Here is a 20,685-nt window from a genome sequence, read left to right on the forward strand (position 1 = left end):
ATATGCAACTAATGATAATGATCATATAAATTTAATACATAATAAATAATTAAATTAATCGATATGTTAACCTAAAATTTTCAACAGGAAAGATCACCTACCTGATTTAGTGTGACAGATCCCATGTATGGTTGGATTAGGCGAGAAGATTTAAAATCGATACAAATGGGGTCCATTTGGTCCAGTTAGATTAAGTTCAACTCAATTCACTATAACGCCACTTGGTGAGCATTGCTACGTGAAATGCTAGAGATTTATACAAAAAAACATACATACTAATTATACTTCTATTATCTTAAAATTTATATATTCTAAACTTGAATCCAACTACATTAATATATCGACTCACCAAGTCACCTTAGTGAGTCGACTCAATGAGTCAAGCCTTATGAACTACAACTTTAAATTAATTCCTAAATAGGAAACTTGGGAGGGAAGCTTACTTGATAGATGACTGATGTAAGGCGTTGAAGTCGGTGGTGCATTGACTAAACTCTATGGCAATGAGTCATTCGGATGCTGTGTGGAGTTCACACCCTCTCTCACTCATTCTCAAACTCTTTCGCCAAACTCTCTCTGAATTCTGAATCTGATGGATGGTTCCGATCAACGAGGTGGGTCTCATGTGCAAGATGGAGTGCAAGATTGGGTCCAGTCGCGAGGACGTTTGGCTTGGCCCTGTGAAGAAGAAGGATGGAGAGGAGAGAAAATTGAGAAGGGCGTTGGGTTAGTTACGTGAGATGATAAGCATGTCACTTTTTTTTTTTTTTTTTTTGATAAATTTTTTATTTTTAACATGGTGGGATCCACAAAGATGATGTGAAAAATCCACTCCGTCCATCTGTCTTGGGGGATGATGTTCGGATATAGGACCCGAAATGAGGTAGATTCATGACTTAAGTGGCCACACCAAAGGTAAAAAAAAGGGAATATAGTTCCCACTGTAGAAAATAGACAGGTTATTACAACATCTACTCCGTCCCTCAGTTGCACCATTTTCTTACAGGACGTGAACCTAAAAATCAGGAAGAACTAAGTGGGCTACAACACAAGAAACAGTGGTGATGAGATACTCACCGTTGAAACCTTACTAGCCCCAGCATAATGTTTATGTACCATCCAACCCTTTCATAAGGTGGGCCCCACAAGTGAAATGCACAAGCCTGGTCAGAACTGTTGTTGGCCCCAACAAGGTTTCAGTGGTGGGCGTCCTCATTCTGCCGGTTCCTGTGGTGTGGTCCACATCAGTTTTCTGTCTGAATTTATTTTTATTTTTTACGCCGTCGCGTCCTAACACTCATGCGGGAGGAGGACGCGATTTTGCTAGTGACGCTGCCACCAGCCAGGTGGCTAGTGGTCGGTGCTATGTGGACCACACCATGGGAAAACAGTTGTGATTGAATGTCTACCATTAAAAATATTCTAAGGCATGTTTATTTGACATCTAATCGGTTGATTAGTTCATACAGACTTAGATGAAGGGAAAAAAATATATATCAGCTTGATCCAAAACTTTTGTGGCCCTCATGAAATTTTTAATGGTGGACGTTCAATCAACAATGTGAGGTCCACTTAAGATTTGGATCAACCTCATTTTTGGGCTCATATCATAAAATTATCTGAAAAAATGGGTGGACAGCATGGATGAAACACACACATCATGGTGGGTCCCACAGAGCACCGATCACTAGCCATTGGATAGTGGCAGGGTGAGTAGCCGATCCGTTTGTACAGATTGCATGTCACACGTACATTCCATGACGGTGTGCCGCACGCATGTTATTGGGATGCGAATTGCGTCCTACACCAACCAAGACGGACTCGGTCTTCGCAGGCGCTCTGTGGGACCCACAGTGAAGTATGTGTTTTATCCACGCCGTCCATCCATATTTTCAGGTAATTCTAAGGTTTGAACCCATCAAGCAAGCTGATCCAAGGTTCAAGTGGGACACACCACAAGAAGCAGCGATGATAATGACACCACCGTTGAAACATTCCTAGGGCCCGCCCTGATTTTTATTTTCCATACAGACTTTTCATATGGCATCACATACCTGTATGAAGAGAAAACACAAGTATCATCTTGATCAAATACTTCTGTGGCCTCAAGAAGTTTTCTACGGTAAGCATCCAATCACCACCTTTTCCTGTTGTGTGGCCCACCTGACCCTTCGATCTGCATAATTTATTATTTAGTACCTTAAAATGATGTGTTAAAATGGTTAGACGGTGTGGATAAAAAATATACATTACGGTGGGCCCCACATAGCCCCTGCCAGTGCCAGTACCGAGTCCGACTTGGCAGGCGTTGGACTCAATTCACGGCTCTTTGCGTCCAAGCAGACAGCCGCCGCCATCACGTGACGCCCATCTCGGCATATTTTTGCTCCACTCAAGCGTATCCCACCCACATGCATACTCCAGTGGGGCCCATTTGCAAAAAGGGTTCGATAATCATAACCTTCTATCTTCTGGCCATCGAACGTCAGACGGTCTACATTCCAGAAATCGCAATGAAGGGATGATCTGGACCATCGATCAGTAGAGTTGAAATCTGAACTTTGGCATTGTCCATTGGGGCTCATCTGAAGAAACGTTCGATCATTGGAACCTTCTATCTTCTGTCCCACTGTCGTGTATGGTCTAAGTTCTCGAGATCTAGCTGAATGGATGCTCTGGACCGTAGATCCATAAATTGAAATCTGGTCAGTTATTTCAACTGCGTGTGTTTAACAATATGTAAGGATCATCCATCATCCGTTCATCTCGATACCTATATGCGAACACATCCACCAGCCTCCAGAATATGAACAGTTATGATTATCCAAGGTGGGCCTCATATTTCGATGCATTCCCAACGGTGGTTAGTCGCGATTAACATAAAAAGAGCACGTGGGTGTATTGTTACGCGGGGCATAAAAAACGCAACGGCGGCTGAATCCCGGAGCAGAATCCTCTACCACACCTGTTTTAGGCCGTGCGTACAACAATCAATCTCTGTGGGCCCAATATAGTCAATATGTGAAATCCACTCTGTCCATCAGGTGGGGTCCTCGAATTTATTTCCTTGGGTCAAAATTCATTCATATCTACCTCTTTGGTGGTTCACACCACAGGGAAAAGTGGGGATGGGACACCAATCATAGGTTTGTGTGTGGGGCTACCGTGGTTTTTATATTACATCTAACCCGTTTATAATGTTTTAATCATAATTATGAAGTGAATATAAAAATAATCAACCTGTTATGAAACTTTATTGGACCACACATCCCGAAATTAGGAATTAGGGGCAATTTTACGTTGCTCCGATTGGTGGGGCCCACATGAGAAATTTATTTATTTTTATATACGGTGAAGATAATATTTACCACCCGATGGAGTGAGTAGATTTTACATATACATCATGGTAGACCCGATTGAGCTTGGATGTTGTGGGAGCGGATTGGGTACTACCCCACCAGGACCTTGCAAGTGCCGTACGTCCCTGTCGGGGGATCTGTGGGCCCAATATGATTTATATGTTTTATCCACTCCGTCCATCCATCTTAATAGGTCATTTTATGAAACTGGCTCAAAAAGGAGGTAGATTGAAGGCTCAAGTGGACCACACCAGAGTAAGAAGCGGGGATTGAATTCCTACCGTTGAAAACTTCCTAGGGCCCACCGTGTTGTTTATTTATTATGCAACCTGACATGGACCTGTACGAAGGGAAAACGTATATATCAGCTTATCCAAAACTTCAGTTTACCCCGGGAAGTTTTCAACGGTCAGCTTTCAGTACCCACAGTTTTATGTGGTGTGGTCCATTTTAGCCTTCAATTAGTCTATTTTTTGGTATCAGACCATAAAATGATCCGTAAAAATGGATGAACGTCGTGGATTAAACTTATATATCACGGTGGGCCTCACAGAGCCCCTGTCAGGACCGTCCGTCTCTACATAGGACCTTATGGGGTAGTAACCAATCGGCGATCGGGTGTTGTTGCAGGCGATTCCAGTCCACAATCTACGCGCCGCGCGCCGGTCAGCTTCTTTCCAAACCCAAAACCCTAATATACCCCTTTCTCCTTCTCTCTCCGATTTCATCGATCGAAGCATCTAATCATCAAAGGTAAGTAATTCAGTCCAGCATCTGATCTTCAGATCTCTTCATCTGTTATTTCGATCTTGTCTGAAATAATGAGAAAAAAGTAGAATATTCGCGCATTTTCAATCTCTCTATTTTAAACCATTGAATTCCATAAAGAAAACCGAATCAGATTCATTCCTTTATTCTCAGCAAATGCTATAAAAGTCTCAAGCATTTCCCTCTCAAAAATTGCAATTTTTTTTTTGAAATTTTCTTCTGCAGAAATGAGCTCAGTGTCGTTTGCATCGCTTTCTTTGGACAATGGATGCTTCCATAAGGTCAGTAGTTGTCATGATTTTGATTAAAATTGGTAGCTTTTTTTTTTTTTTTGTAATCTGATATTTGTTTCAGTGGAAGAATGTTTGGGAAATTACAATTTCATAACTTGGGTCGAATTGATCAGAACCGTTGACCTGTTGGGACCCACCATGGATTAGCCACTGACAGAAAATTGCATTGATCGGACAAACCTAACCATCCGATTGATGGTTTTTGTTAATTTGAGTGTGAACTATCGCAGAAATTTAGCATTTTAGTGTCCATTTATAAGCTTGAACTATCGCAGAATTTTAGCATTTTCGTGTCCATTTATATGCTTCTGATTAGATGTCTAGGATGGTCTGATCAGTGTAGTTTTTGGTCAATGGTCTAGATCTCGTCCATGTCTCCCATGTGTTTGATGGTAGGCCCAATCTTGAGGTGGTGATAATTATATGTATATTTTGGAGAATTTAGGATGGAATGAGAGATTTGAAGGCTTTGAAGCGAGGTGGAAGTATGCTGCGGGTTAGAGGTTCTGTGGGTCCAGCACCACAGACGCTGCAGTCTGCAAAGACGGTGGTGCATAAATCACAAGAAACAGTTCGAATCGGTGTTCTAGGAGCGAGCGGCTATACCGGTTCTGAAGTAAGCTTGATTTGCTACTTGGTATTTGAATAATTTTGTTTTCTTGTATTTTTGAACTAGTGGAATGTGTAAAGCCTGCAATTTGATATGAATGGGAGAGGTTTTCATGGGGTGTTATTACACACACACACACACACACACACACACACACACACACACACATATAGACTTAGTGGGTTATTTTAAGAAATTGGATTTGGGTTTTGCAAAATTTTCTAAGTATGAAGAGACGGCTAAGTATATTACTTAGCCACCACCACATTACTTATTGAGCTTGATTTAAAGGTTTGTTGGGTTTCCCAATGCCGTTTCAAGAAAATAGGAATTTTGAGGTTAGGTCATGGCTTTGGTGGTGAGGATCTGTATACTAAAAACAATATGACTAACTCTATAGAAAATATTGTGTTCCTTCAAGGATATGAATAGCTGAAAGTATGTGGTAAGTACACTTCTAGCCTCTAGATTTTTAAGATTGTCATGTTGCAATAAGTGTTTTCAAGGAGTAAAATGAGTTTCTCTGCTACACTGAAATTTAAGATATATTTTCACTGGCATGAGATGGGGAAATTTCTTATAACACGTTTCTTCGCTTTCTGAATTATTATGGTCTGTGACTTTATCACCTTCTCTCTTGTAGATTGTTCGGCTCCTTGCAAACCATCCACACTTTGGTATTACATTGATGACTGCTGATAGGAAAGCTGGTCAGGCAATCGGATCAGTATTTCCTCACCTGATCGCACAAGTAATATTCTTTAGCTAAGCTTTTCTCAGGGTGCTCTCCTCAGATCATTGAAAATTGGTCTGGAATATTTCTACAGAACTATAATACTCGACTTCCTGTTGATTTGCAGGACTTGCCAAATATGGTTGCCGTCAAAGATGCTGACTTTTCTAAAGTAGATGCAGTGTTTTGTTGTTTACCACATGGAACAACACAGGTACTTTCTCATTCTATCACATCCTTTAACTCTACCAGACAGCGTCAAGACATCGGAATCCTAGTATTCTGAATGGGACAAGATGGCAAGATATCTAAAATGAAATTGAGAAAATGCTTCCATTTTTTTTTCCCCACATCTACTTGTTGGACAAACTTAGTCTGCTGCTTTCTGTTGCAGGAAATAATCAAAGGCCTTCCGAAGGAGCTAAAAATTGTTGATCTTTCTGCAGTATGCTTTGGTTGCACTTTTTCGTACAGACTGTCATTTTTCAAATTTCGGTTGTTTTCTACATGGATCTTAGGAAAATTCTCCAGTGCAAAGTCCTTGTATAGAAAGTAAACTAAGATGTTTATGCAGGACTTTCGTCTTCGAAACATTGATGAGTATGAAGAATGGTATGGTCAGCCTCACCAAGCACCGGATTTGCAGGTAAGCTCTCTGTTCTCTAATCTGCATTCATGGTGTGTGAATTTGGTTGTTTATTCTTTTACACCAATTTTGTTGTGGAACAATGACAAACGTAGGGGCCTGTTTGGATTGTGGGAAAAGAAAAGGAAACTCAAGGGTTTTCCATTGTTTGGACCTTTTGGATTGTTTGGATGACAAAGGAAATAGTGATATTGAAAATAGCAATTATTTGCCTTTTCCATAGTCAAATCTCATGCACAAGAGACGGGGTGAAAATTGTGAGAGGAATACGAGATTTGACTTGCTATCAAAACGTGACCACCAAAAATAAACTCCATAGGAATCCATGTTTAAATAGTGCTCATTGAATCCATGGGATCCATCATTGGATAGTCATTAAACTTTTTATTTATTTTCTTCTTCTTTGATTGGCCAATCTTTGATGGTGGAGTCATCTTATTGACCTTGAACCAGTGCACCATTTCCTCTATGATTTTTTTTTTTTTTTGGGGCTGAAATCTACTGTAAATCTTCCAGGAAAATGGTCACCGACAGTCAGTATTGTTTGAAAAAGGCAAAATTTTGAAGTTTCACCTAATTATGCTAGATGTGCTATGCTTACGAATGAAGCCATAGCATGATTTGTCTCACATTTCTATCTTGTATATAAGAACTGCATAAAAGTTATTGTTGTTCATCATATTTTACTCAGTTATTGTGCTGCTTGCTAATGGCTCTTATTATTTGGATTCAGAAAGAAGCAATATATGGCTTGACGGAGGTTTCAAGGGAAGAAATCCAGCGTGCACGACTCGTTGCTAACCCTGGTTGTTACCCAACATCCGTTCAACTTCCTCTGGTTCCCTTGATAAAGGTTTCTATCCTATCTCAGTGATTTAGCAACTGGTTTTGTATAATGTATAGTGTAGTAGTACTTCCATAGCCATACCAGGAGTTCCAATTAAGTACAATGTATTTGCCACAATTATGTTATATGCATGAATTGAAATGTTTAGATGCAATCATCATCATCTTCGCTAATTGTGGTCGGCTAAATGAATCCTGTTGCACCATTGCCATGCTTACATGCAATGATGCCCACAATTTTCTTCAGATGCAAATTTGCTTCCACCATATATCAATCACCAAGGCAACAGTGTTCTCCACCATATATCGATCACCAAGGCAATAGTGTTCTCCAATGGCATCTTTTCTTTGTTTGGCTGCCTATGGTAATATGTTTGCCTTCAATGCTGTGTTTCAGCCACCGGGTTGTTCATTAGTTAAGCCAGTGGTTAGCTTAACCTTTGTCTCTAGCCATAACTATGCATCACTCATTACGAGGTCTAGGTAGAGGATCCAGTGTTAGTTAGTTAAGCCAGTGTTACCTTAGCCTTTCTCTAGCCATATCCATGAAATCGTTAATTACGAGGTCTCGGTAGAATATCCGGTGTGGCTAAATGGGCTTCTCTGGTTGGTGTTTTATTTTACTTTTCCCTTTGTTTCTTATTCTACCAAGTTGTTTCAAATTGATATGATGTGCAGGGTCGTCTCGTAGAACTGAGAAATATCATCATTGATGCAAAATCTGGCGTGAGTGGAGCAGGTTAGTGTTGTATGCTTTACCACTCACGCATGCATCTTTCCATTGTAGCATCACATGCCAGATGCTTCTGTTGCTATTGTTTGAGCAGCTTCTGATCTTGTATACATTTACAGGACGTGGTGCCAAGGAGGCAAATCTGTACACTGAAATTGCTGAAGGGATACATGCCTATGGAATTACAAAGCACCGTCATGGTACATTCTTGCATTGATGTATGATTTGCTTTGTTGAAGACTAGTAGTGCTTTATAGTAAAGCTATTGTCTGTTTTCTGGTGGTTATTTTGGTAAATAGCGAATGCACTTATCAATGCCTTCAGATTAGATAAAAAGCAAATCCTATTGGCATGCCTAATTCCTTTTGCGCATTGTTTTTATTTTATTATTTTTAAGCCATGGCATTCTGTAGCAGTGTTTAGTGTTCATTTGTGCTGTTTTCTTTTTTCCTGAAAGATTGCTTCCAAACAAAATTATTTTGGTTTTAGAGTCCAAGAGGAAAACTTTGGCTGAGTGTGATGAATGATATGTAGGCACTTAGAAACTACTTAGAAACACGTGGTATACAAGTAGTAAATAGCATGAACCAAAAATTAAGATTATTTATCTGACTATCGGATTGGTATACATTTATTGGACGGTTAAAATAAAAAAATATCCAACAGTCCTATTTCCATAAACAAGTGTCCACAAATCAGAGGTTAGGATTGTTCAATCAATCTGATCTTGGGATTGTGACTTGGGGACAGTGGGCTGCACAGTCTAGTCAGTTTTATTTGAGTTAATATATGGCACGTGTACAATTTCTGAGTGCCTGAGTATCAAGTGTCATGCACAGCCTGAGTATCATACAACTCCTTGAGTCCAAAACTGATAATCTGAAGGAAAACCTAGATTTCTAGGTTGATTTTTTTTGTGAATGTGCATGTATGCCTTGTCCAATGTATCAACAATATCGGTCGATATCTTGGTATCAATGGGTGTTGGATACAATACCTGTCCTGGAATATAGAAGTTACAATGTGGCCATCATGGTTTCTCTCAGCATTCCTTGCATGCCTGTCCCCATATGTATCCATACAGTCTCTTCGCACTGTACTAGCATCAGTATCTTTATTTAGTGTTTCAAACATCCGAAATGACATGGAGTTGCTAATTTTTATCCTTCACTTGCAGTTCCAGAAATTGAGCAAGGACTCTCTGATGCTTCACATTCGAAAGTGACAGTCAGCTTCACTCCTCATTTGATGCCAATGGTAAACCTTTTACTTGAATCCTCTGAAACTCATCAAAACCTATTTATCGTGGATTCTGTCAAGCAACATTTAAAATGCTAAAGCTGCAATTCCTATATTGGCTCTTAGCTTCTGTACATCTGAATTTTATAGAGCCGTGGAATGCAATCTACCATCTATGTAGAAATGGCTTCAGGAGTAACAATTGAGGATCTGTACCAACAATTGAAGGCCTCGTACCAGGTACCTCTCCTATTCGACTTGGGAATTGTAAGCTGCTGTTTTCTGCAGAAGGGAATGTTTCTCATGCGAGTTGTTCCTCTTGCATGCTTTTGTAAGGATTTTGTATCAGTTGATGCATTGGACATTTAAAGTCAGAAAATGCTGTGAAGTTAATTATGTCGATGGGCCAGGCCCGTGCCAAGCAAAATATAAAATTCTAACAGTTACTGCCCAAGCAATTCAAAATCTGGGCCTAAGCTAACCCCAGGCCTGGCCTATTGACAGCCCTATGTGAAATGGCTTCCATGGATTTAGCAATAAGGTAAAGGTAAAGGTATAATTCAGGCAAAATGCACCTCACTCAGGTACAACTACTCATCCACTGTACATTTACATACATGCATGTCAGTCAAGATTGTCCAAATTATGGACCCCAATGTGGATCGAGCATGGCCATTAGATGCTTTGTGACAAAGAGTTAGAACCATTGTTTTAAAACCTGGACCTGAGCCCAATTCATTTTTGTGGGCGGGACTGTTCAAAACCAATTTGACTGGTTGGTTGTAAATGAATAAAATAAAGGTTTTACCAGTTGACCCTCTTGAAGTTGGAGTGGATAACAACCTGACCCTGTTGGTTGGACCTGCCTATCAGGATGGTTTGAACAGGTTCCTTCAGGAATCAGTTTTTTTACCCCATCCAGCAGTCTGGTCCAGGTTTTGATACCTGTGCATGGTAATTAGGTTTTTAAGTATGAGTAGAAACACAAATATGATGGCTGATATTTTTACCTGTTCTCAAGATATATAACATCATCCATATCTTTTGTATTTGGCGTAAAGCCCACATCTGCCTTGTGAGTGGCAGTGTACTTCCAATAACGGCGTACGGTCCCCTCGGTCCTTACTTGTGGCATTCTGTTTCAGGATGAAGAATTCATTGTTTTGTTGGAGAAAGGAGCCATCCCTCACACTAGAAATGTCAGGGGTTCAAACTACTGTTTCATGAATGTCTTCCCTGATAGAATTCCTGGGAGAGCAATTATAGTATCTGTAGTAAGTGTATCTCCCTTGATCAAGTAGAGCATGCTATCGAATATCACGTGACAACTGGGCTGGGCTGGCCCATTCTGACTCAAGTCCATCTCACTTTGGGTAAGGTTTGGTCTGGCATCGAGGCCCATCGGTCATGGTTAAAAGACTCGGCAACTTGTCTGGTCTCGAGTTGAGTCATGACTTGACGGAGTTGGAGCTGAATTGCCCTGACTCATCCCGTTGACTTGTGGCATCAAACCAGATGGGGTTCAACAAAGTCCAAGTTGACTTGGCGAGTCCCATTGGACTCATCTGAGTATTAAAACCATGTCATCAGTTGGATTTGGGCCTGGGTATTAGGCCCGCAAATCAAATGTGCTGGACCTGGGCTGGCATCTGCCTAAGGCCTGGCAAGAATTGAGGGGCCCAGCCAGATTTATTAATACTGGTGAGTGTGAATATTTCGTGGCTGGGCCTGCCAAGAGGTTCCTTGATGGGCTAGGCCTAGACTCGGATCTTTATCTCATGGGCCAGAATTGGACGTGATTCGTTCCCAATTGCCCCAGTTGCAACGCCAATCAAATCCGCTTATCATTAAGTGCTATGTTATGATGGTGGTCTAACCAATATAGTGGTCATGCAGATTGATAATCTAGTGAAGGGAGCTTCTGGTCAAGCTCTGCAGAACCTCAATCTGATGATGGGATTTCCCGAGAACATGGGGCTACTCTACCAGCCTCTGTTTCCATAGAGAGCACGCCCTTCATTCTTTTATCAGCGCAGGTATTGTATGAATGGAAATATTTCGGCTTTTTATTTAACTGTTATTAAATCATGTCCTCTTAGATAGAGTCATTCTAGGGAGGCTTGTCCTGTAGAGGCTCACCCTTCTGCCCCACTGCATGGGTATCCAAACCGTTTGTCTAGTGTGTCCAACAATGGATGGCTTACATGGCAAAAATCCTGCTGATTAGAGATCCAAATCATCCATACATGTGCTCAAACCTGGACCATTGCACTGACCTTTCTACTCGTCACATGGTGGAGCAGGAATGGCGAGCATCCCTCGTATTTCTCGTAAAAGAAAAAATCATGTAAAATCTTGAAGATGGAAGATTTAAAATGTGATACGAAATCTGCTACCTAACGTCCACTCACATATATTGCAGGCAGAGAGAGCGTGTGAGATGGGCTCAAGAGCTCCCAAATCACATATCATATAAATGTGACCGTTTTCTAGCTTCAGTTGTAGGAATCTGCCGTTGAAAAGCTCGGCTGTATGTTTTAGTTTGTATTACTATTATGATGGTTGAATTTTGTAGAACTATATTTATTAGCTGCTTTAGTTTGTAATACTATTATGATGGTTGAATTTTGTAGAACTACGTTTATTACCAGCTCGCAGGTGGGCCGAATAAGAAAATAACTAATAAGAGTGTTTTATCGAATTTAAAATACATGGGAATACGATGTGCCTTGGATGGGTTGTTGTCCACCTCATGCTCTGGAGCTTGGTTCTCACACGGCCCAAAAATGTCTAGGACAATGCCTGTCACAACCATGGAGAAGAATATGAAAGAGACCAGAATAGCATGGGCATGCGAGTGTTTTTTTGTAATTTCTCCTCGTCATATGCGTTTATGCCAAACTTGGGCCGTGTTTGGATGGACGTGTGAACCAGTTTGCAATTGAACGGTTTGATTGCAGTCGCATTCCTTTCAGTGTTGTACATCCAGCCAATTGTCATGTGGTGGCCGCCATGGTGGGCCCCACACGCCAACTAGTTGGAGTAACAATTAGTTATATGTGAGCATTTCTCTTTCCTTTTTATGGGATTAGTAATTGCAATTCAATATGGTAGTGCCATACCAAATGCATCTGACAGTTCATTTTGTGATGTTGGGATTCTTTTAGGGACACAGGCATCTCCACTCAGTCAGGTGGGCTGCACTTTTATAGATTGAATATAGACCATTTTTGCCCTTTCCTTCTGTTATTCTTTGTCCCAAGGTGTGGTCCAATCGAAGAGCGGACTGGCCTGATTCTGGGCCAGGCTAGTTCCTGACGGGTATACAATTGAAGGATGTGAAATTACGGCTTTGATCAGAAACAGTAGCAGTATCAGAAGTTGTGTTAAAACCTTTTTTTTTTCCTGCCCACTTGTAACATTTTTAGAATATTGTTGATGCTGATTTCTGGTTAGCCCCTCTTGGACCCTTGAGTACTTGCATAGAGAACAAACAGGAAGACCCTGGTTGATTCAGGGGACCCTCCGATAGCAAAGTTAGGAATCTGGGTCTTTGTAGAAAAGGTTTAGCATGAAGGGTTATTTGGGTGTAAGTATGTGTACCTTTCACCATTAGGGATCTTCCTATTTATAATAGAGGGGAGATTGTATCGTAACATGATCCTTCCTATTTAATAGGTGCATGTTGTAGTTGGATTAGAACTCTTAACTTATCAAAGATCGACCGGGATCCTCGGCGGGGATCTCGGAATCCCGAACCGATCGCGAGTTAGTTTCCATGAAATTGGATTGTGTACTGAGTTACTCAGCACGCTATTATCGTACTGAGTAAACTCAGTTGGGCCCACTGTGAATGTATGTGGTTTAACCACGCTGTCCATCCGTTTTTTTAGATCATTTAAGCGGTTGATTCAAGAATGTACATATATGCAAAGCTCAAGTGTATCATACCACAGGAAACAGTGGGAATACTAATTTTCACCGTTGAAACATTTATGACCCCACAATGATGTTTACTTGCCATCCAACCTATTCAAAAGATATTGTAGACATGGATGAAGGGAAAACACAAATATAAGCTTGATACAAAACTTCGGTGGCCCACGAGATTTTTTCAACAGTAGACGCTCAATTCATACTGTTTCCCGTGGTGTTGTCAATTTAATTTTTGGATATGCTTCATTTTTTGACTACAGAAATAAAATTATCATATAAAATAGATGGACGAAGGGGATAAAATACATAAATCATGGTGAACCTCACAAAGTGTACTCAGTACGCTGAGTATGCCAAGCGTACTGAGTTACTCAGTACACAATTCGCTTCCGGTTTCCATAATCTCGAATAGGTCTTCCTTCATATTAGGTCGGCCTTTGTCTAAGGTTGGCTGATGGAAGTCATAAGACCGACCGATCTATAAGGAGGTTGGCATCATTCGATAACTAAACCGACCAAAGTTCCTTGTGATCTTCACTTCTTGTAACCTTTTAGCTTCTTTGGTGTCTTCCCTGGGAAATCCGTCCTTGGTTGTGCCGACCTTGGTTGTCCAATCTTAGCGTCTAGTCGGACGGTCAGCCTTCCCCTTTCTAGCCTTTTCCTTACTCTTAGCTCAATGGGCCATGCTAGGTATTGGTCCAACCAACTCATATGGGTCGGTCTATTTTTCCCATAACAAATATAATACATTTTGTGTGAAAGGTGGGCCACACATGATAATTAACCGATGAAAATCTAGTCAATTCACTCATTGGGTGGGCCATACCAGTACACTTTAAGTCATACCATCGGGTGTCCATTGATTTGGATGTTGTCTCTCTCAATTAGTTTATTGTCCCGATTTTAATATGAGGCGATCATCGTGGTGTGGCCCACCTTTTGCATGGATTTGATATTCAATACTTGTGACATGCTAGTGGAAAAAATAGCTGTATCCGAATGTCTGATCACTTCTCCATTATTTATACCATGGATTACCCGTCCTAAACTCTATTTGCTACACTGTATATCTCAATGATAAAGCTTGCACGTGCCAGCTGAGTATTGAGTGAAATGGGCCGGGCCTAGGCGTACGCCCAGATTCTCTATGGCACAGTCCCATAAGCTCGAAATCTGGGCCGTAAAGTACGTCGGATGGGGATTTCAATGGACCACGGCGGCTTGCCAGGCTCTCGGGCCAAGACAGCAACTGGATGGGCTGGTTTTGATTTTTAGGCCCACGGGCTGGGCTCGGTTTTCGGGGTAAACCGTCCAGTCCGGTCTTCAAATTTACAACATTTTCTAGCCTACGGTCCGCCGTAGTATAGCCCGAACAAGGCCCGTGTGCATCGGCGACGGCCTTGGCTTTTGTACTTCCTTCTAGGTTCGCGGGCCGCTTTCGGGTCTAAATTTGAGGCCCGAAACCATAGTTCTAAATTGAAGTATTTTTGGGGGGATTGTATTTTATGAAGTTGAGGTAGTTTTTAATAAAATTTTCATATTTCAGTGTTTTTTTTAATAAAAATAAAAATAAATAAATGAATTTATTTTGGTAAATTTCTCAGAAAGAAATCTCAAATAACTTAATTTTATGAGGAAAAGTCCTTAACTATAAAATATATATTAAAAAAATTGAATATTTCATGGTAATGGTGAAAGGAGAAATTACCAAAATGTCCTTGATCTTTATTATTTATTTATTTATTTATTTAGTGGAGTCAGAACATTGTGGGGCCTACATGGTGTGCATGTGACATCCAACCCGTCCAACCAGGGAAAACCACCTTGATGATCATCATATGCCGAGAAATCAAATGGATCCAGCCATCTAGTGGGCCACATCATAGAAAACAACATGCATCTCACAAAAGCCTCCAATTCTGAGTATGCCCCCTTAATTATTGGATCAAATGATTCTTGGGGCTTATAAATGTAAATATTAGACTAAGGATATTTTGGTCATTTACCCTTTGTTTGTACGGTCAGGGGTCCTTTTGTAAATCTACAAGAATCAATGCACTGTCTCACAAAATTAAATTTCTTAGTTTGATAGATGAGACTGCAAACGCATATGAAAAAACCTTTCCAACAACTCTTATTCACGGCATATTACTGGTTATTAACATGTGTGTAAAAGTTAAAAACATCTGTTGAAATTTATTCATCCACCTGTAAATGTTATTCAATTATATGTGGGGTCCACCATGTTGTGTATACCATCCAACCAGTGCATCAAGTGAGCCCCACCATAACAATAAAATACCCAAAACTCGTGTCTATAAAATTATTAGGTGGACCACATTATAGAAAAAATAAATTGACCCACTGAAGAATTTACAAACTCACATGATAGCACATTTGATGGTTGGATTGTTCTTATTTTTAAAGGGGCCCACTTTCATAGTAAGATTACTCTTCTAGACGGATTGGATTATGAAAAAAACTAAAGTGGGCCCCACTAGTGGAGATGTAATATAAGCTTACTAATTTTCCACAAAAACTTCGTAGAAGATCACCTCAAGATGGAAAGTTGTCCAAAATAGCCGAAAAGATGCCATAATCATACACGAAATCGCGTGGTCCATAAAGTGCCACATGGCAGAGCGAGAGAGTGGACACGTCTCATCTTGGGAGTAGGATTGACCATCTAATAACCATAGAATCGCATGAACAAAAAATTTTATAAAAAGAGTAATCACATTCTCTTATCTTTCCAATCCCTATGAAATTGTTTTCAACTGACCCAAACATAAGAAGACAAAACCTCATTTCAAATCATAAGACAGCATCACTCATTTAGATGCTTTCTTTGAACTAACCATCCCACCAAAACCCTTGTTTTGGCTCACATGATCCTCCGTCAGATTTTGGTCATCGTGGGCCCCCTTTCGGCTGTCGGTGGGTCGCTTCGAACTCAGCTTCAGGCCCATGTTTTTTAAAGAACTCAGCGAGTCTAGTGTGATTAGCCTGAGTCAATTCGGATTTAGTAAGTACCAGTTCAAAACAATGAGCTACATGCCATGGCTTGAGTGAGTTAGGTTAAGGTATTCAACGATAACGGTGGTCATTACTGTTACCTTTATAATGGAGGTTATAGCAGTCGTTATTGTTGTTTTCTTTATTAAAAAGAACTTCAAAAGCATATATCAATTTTGCAATGGATGGTTACAACATGCATAAGGGATATAATGGACCGTTACGAGGGTTATAACTTTTTTATTTTTCCTTTCATAATGGCCATTCTATAACATCGTTGTGACTGTTGTGATTACAACCCTATAACATATAACCATTGCCTCCGTAAACTTTACGTAACAACCTTTATGGCTCTCTAGCGTCCATTCTAACAAATCATGAGTCAGCCAAATAGACAACTTAGATAAGTCACTTTCGCGTAATGTCTTAAATCTCTTTGTAATAAGGTTTGTCATTGTCATTGAAAGACTATTCGATCTCATCGATCAGATGTGGATGATGTTAATGCCATTGATAATCCACTTAATCACATTGAGAAAATATGAAAAAATCCTATTTAATTGCGGGACAGTTTTAGAAGTTGTTACTCAATGTCATCGAAGGATCTTCGATGTCTTTCGATGCTATCGAAGGTCCCATCGAGCACGCGCGCAGAGTTGCGTAAGTGTAGGATTTGTTTCCTACGCCCATTGGATAGTATATATACCAATTGTAATTAGGATTATGACAAGGATTAGAAATGATTATGATTTTTTAAGGTGTTTAAAAGGGTTCAAGGGCATAGCTAGAGTTTTTAAGAAAATTCGAGGGTTGTTGAAATTAGTAAGATTTATTATCTCTTATAATTAGAGCTAGGCATAATCCAATCCGATCCTGCAAATCTGACCTGATCTGGTGGATCCGACCCAACTCGAACCGAACCGAACCAAACCGAAGGCCTGAATTGGTGTGGATCGAGTAGGACCCCTCAGATCCAATCGTACATCGGATCGAGTTCGGATTGTGGTCGATTCGGACCGATCCGATCTGAAATCCAAATGATCCCTAACCCCTCTCTCTCTACCCGAAGGAGGCATCGCACTCACCCATCTCTCCTGATTTCCCTCATCTCCTTCCTTCTCTCCTCCTTTTTCTCCTTCTTTCTCTCCTGGTTTCCCACATCTCCTTCTTTCTCTCCTCCTTTCTCTCCCTCTCTCTCGCTAGACTTAATTTAGCCCAATACGAATCGACTGGACAAACTTAACTCAATCTGACTTGATTTGATTTCCCAGACCGAGTCGGATCGGATCGAGTCAGCCCTACTAGATAGGATCAAGTTCAGGTCAAGTTCTTGAAGAATCGAATCGAGTTGAGTTGGACCCAATTCGGTTCGACTCGACTTGATGCTCACCTCTACTTATAATTTTTCTTTCAAAATATATTACTCTGATTTTTTTCCCCAGATGATTTTTTTGCGTAAAAATTAGATTATCTTCTTGTTGGGTTTGCTTTTGCTATTAGGATTACTTTTCTTGATTCTATTTCGTACATTTATGTGAGCCCCAACAATGACAACCATGAGTTAACTCGCATCTGAGTCACCAAGTCTTTGACCATATTCTGACCAGGTGACATCGGACCATTTATTAATCAGGCCCTGGATTGGGCCAGACGCCAATGGAAAAGGACATTGGATATGGGCTTGTGCCTGGCCCACTATCTCAATCGAGGCCCAATCCTCTGCAATAGTTTATCCCATAAACTTTTTCTACAACTACGTGTGGAGCCCACAATCATGTGTGCAAGACATCCACTCCGTCCATCATGTGATCTCCCTCATATTCTCCTTCCAGGCCAACCCAACAATCAGGTGGGCCATACCATGTAAAATCACGCCCAAAACCTTTAAAATCCCATGGTGTGGCCCACCTGAATTTTGGAATGATCTGATTTTTACGGTTTTCATTTTTCCTTCTGTGGCGCATCTTATAATGGATTGGATAGCATATAGAAAACACTCCGGGCCCCACACACAATCTGGAAACTTTTAATAGTGAGTGCTACCATCCCCACTGTTCTACAAGGTGTGGCCCACTTACATTCTTGATCGATCTGATTTTCAGAATATACAATAAATATGAAGGGACGAACTTTATGGACGGACTAGATGTGTACCTACATAACAGTGGGCCCCACACTCGCAGGTGTAGAACAAGCTTCTTCTACAATAGTTGTACACGAACTGGCTTCGTGTCTCTGATATGGAATTAGATTCCCCAATAGCAAATCATATAATAACAGCCCACGTCTTTCTGCACCATGCACGTCTTTTCATTTCTGACTAGTGGGGCCCATGATTCGATGGTCCAGATCATCGATCTGTTGGGACCCCACTAAAAATTCCCTAAATGTGTTATAATTATCTTTTAAACTGTCCATCCATGGGAAATAATCTAAAGGCTAAGATTATTCTATCCATCATGGGAGACAATAGATCAATGGTCTAGATTATCCAACCATGAACCCCACCTGTCAGAAACTGAAAAGCGTGTATACCGTGCAAAGGAGGACCACGTACCATACAATTCCACCAAAAGGTAGTGTGAACTTGGGTGTTGCTTTATAGCTTTCATGGCTATCTAATCATAGAAAAACATGGGTTGAAAGCGGGTCACACATCACACGCTACGAAAGTGATTGGTGCAGTCATGGCAACCGTCCATCTTGTCGTATTCCAAATATGGTGGGCCCCACATGCTATTCCTTGGACTGGCCGACGACCCACTTCCAACCTGTTTGAAAACAGAGAGTGATTTGATACTCTTGCCCAGTGTGACACTTCATACACAGGCACTATTAAATTGTACACATGGCATGCAATTAACTTAGATCAAACCAACTATATTGTGGAAAAAGATGTGGCTGAATCATAGAATCAAAATGATGTTGGTTGGAAAATCCTAGCCTCTGATTCACCGAGATTTGTTTGTTGAAAATCCAACGGTTGGAAATTTTCCATTTTAAACCGTCCAATAAATGGCTACCGATCCGATAGTCAGATTATAAAATAATCCTAATTTTTGGTTAGATACATCTATACTATAGGATCCATAGTTTGGACGGTTTTTTATAATTACTTGTATGCCACGTAAGCAATTTGTAAGTGCATGCATATCATCCATCACACTCTACCAGAGTATCCAAGTTTTTTCTTTAAAAATTCTACCACTTGGAAAGCATGACACGTGTAAATGATGTAGACCATCAATCTCATATGTCCTTACGTCATGGCAAATAGAGAATTGAAATGGATCATGAAATACACGAACCTAAAGCGATAGTTTGCTACCATTTCTTAAGTTGTGGTGTCTCATCCCCGAACACGTGGCATGTACTACGTAATCGCTGTCTCTGATAGAACTATCTTTACCACTCTCTATCCACAATGGGCCCCACAAAATGGACGCTCTGGATTGACAAGCTAACTACATAATATTTGTTTTTAGCGTTGGTCGGTTGGGGTGTACACGAACCGAGCTAGGTCGCTCGACTGGACTCGGTTCCAAGCTGAGTTCCAGCCGAGTCGAGCTGATTTTTTTAGCTCGAAAATGAGTTTGAGCAGGCTGCAGTTCAACTCTACTCAGATTGAATCGAGCTCGAATCGAACTCAGATCAAACCAATTTGGTGACTTGATTACTTTGCCATTGATGTTGCTCACCAAGTGTTTGATAAAATAACTCAACCAAGTGTAGCTGACAATAGTGCTGTTTGATAAAATAATTGTAAAGCCATTGCTTCTGTTTCACGTATAGATGGGTTTTGAAGGTACAGTCTAGGTGTTTGTGGAAATGCCCCAATGGCGAACTTGGCTTGAACTCGGCCCGAGCTGCTAACTGAACCAAGCCGAGCCGAGTCAAGTAGAGGCCAGCTCGACTCGTTTCAACTCGATGTACACCCCTAGTTCTACTAGTAGTAGAGGAACCGCAGCTCTACCATAGTTACAAAACTCACTGATTCAACTCGAAACTCGTCCGAGTCAACTCAACTCAAAGCGATTTCGAGCTCCTCCAAAAATCAATAAGACTCAGTTCTGTTGACTCGACCTACTCACTGACAACTCAGTCTAACTCACTAATCTGGTTGAACTATTGTCTAATGAAGTATTTTTATATCACTTGTGTGAGTTTAATTGTTTTAAAATTTATTTATAATATTTTAAAATTAATTATTAAATACTTAGTCGAGTCAAATAAAGACTCATTTGGGTCTTCTGATTGACTTGACTGGGCTAAACATCGAATCGAGTCGGGTTTTCAACTTCCAAGCTATGCAGTATGCGTGGATCATGGATGATATCAATTTTTTGTTTTTATGTTTAACATCAGGTGATGCACCTGGTTGTTGGGGTGGATTTTACATAAATATCATGGTGGGCCAACCCTACTCGCAAATTCCTTTGCTCATGTGGCCAATCTTGAATTTTGGAGGGTATTATAATGATAATTACTTAAATTAATGGAGTAGCTT

The 20,685-nt window shown here is 40.6% G+C and overlaps 1 protein-coding gene across 2 annotated transcripts; it reads left to right on the top strand.

The window, feature by feature from the left end:
• The first annotated feature begins 3,963 nt into the window (after positions 1-3,963).
• LOC131218640 (probable N-acetyl-gamma-glutamyl-phosphate reductase, chloroplastic) lies at positions 3,964-11,928 on the top strand. Of its 2 annotated transcripts, XM_058213301.1 has the most exons (14): positions 3,966-4,112; positions 4,353-4,408; positions 4,866-5,036; positions 5,674-5,781; positions 5,891-5,977; positions 6,158-6,208; positions 6,338-6,409; positions 7,143-7,262; positions 7,934-7,994; positions 8,108-8,188; positions 9,166-9,245; positions 9,378-9,467; positions 10,373-10,501; positions 11,124-11,928. In XM_058213301.1, the coding sequence occupies exons 2-14, from the start codon at positions 4,355-4,357 to the stop codon at positions 11,229-11,231; spliced, it is 1,212 nt and encodes a 403-aa protein (XP_058069284.1). In that variant the 5' UTR covers positions 3,966-4,112; positions 4,353-4,354; the 3' UTR covers positions 11,232-11,928. The 2 variants fall into 2 exon arrangements, with proteins under 2 accessions (XP_058069285.1, XP_058069284.1); XM_058213302.1 differs by lacking the exon at positions 10,373-10,501 and having other exon boundaries at positions 3,964-4,112.
• Positions 11,929-20,685: the final 8,757 nt, after the last annotated feature.

This window comes from Magnolia sinica, chromosome 11 (assembly GCF_029962835.1).
Source record: "Magnolia sinica isolate HGM2019 chromosome 11, MsV1, whole genome shotgun sequence".
Lineage (NCBI taxonomy): Eukaryota > Viridiplantae > Streptophyta > Magnoliopsida > Magnoliales > Magnoliaceae > Magnolia > Magnolia sinica.

Excerpts from the sequence above, each read along its gene's own strand:
- LOC131218640 (XM_058213301.1), top strand. The coding sequence starts at position 4,355 with ATGAGCTCAGTGTCGTTTGCATCGCTTTCTTTGGACAATGGATGCTTC. Across the intron at positions 5,037-5,673 it reads GCGGCTATACCGGTTCTGAA|ATTGTTCGGCTCCTTGCAAA; the intron begins GTAAGCTTGATT and ends TCTCTCTTGTAG. Across the intron at positions 5,782-5,890 it reads TTCCTCACCTGATCGCACAA|GACTTGCCAAATATGGTTGC; the intron begins GTAATATTCTTT and ends GTTGATTTGCAG.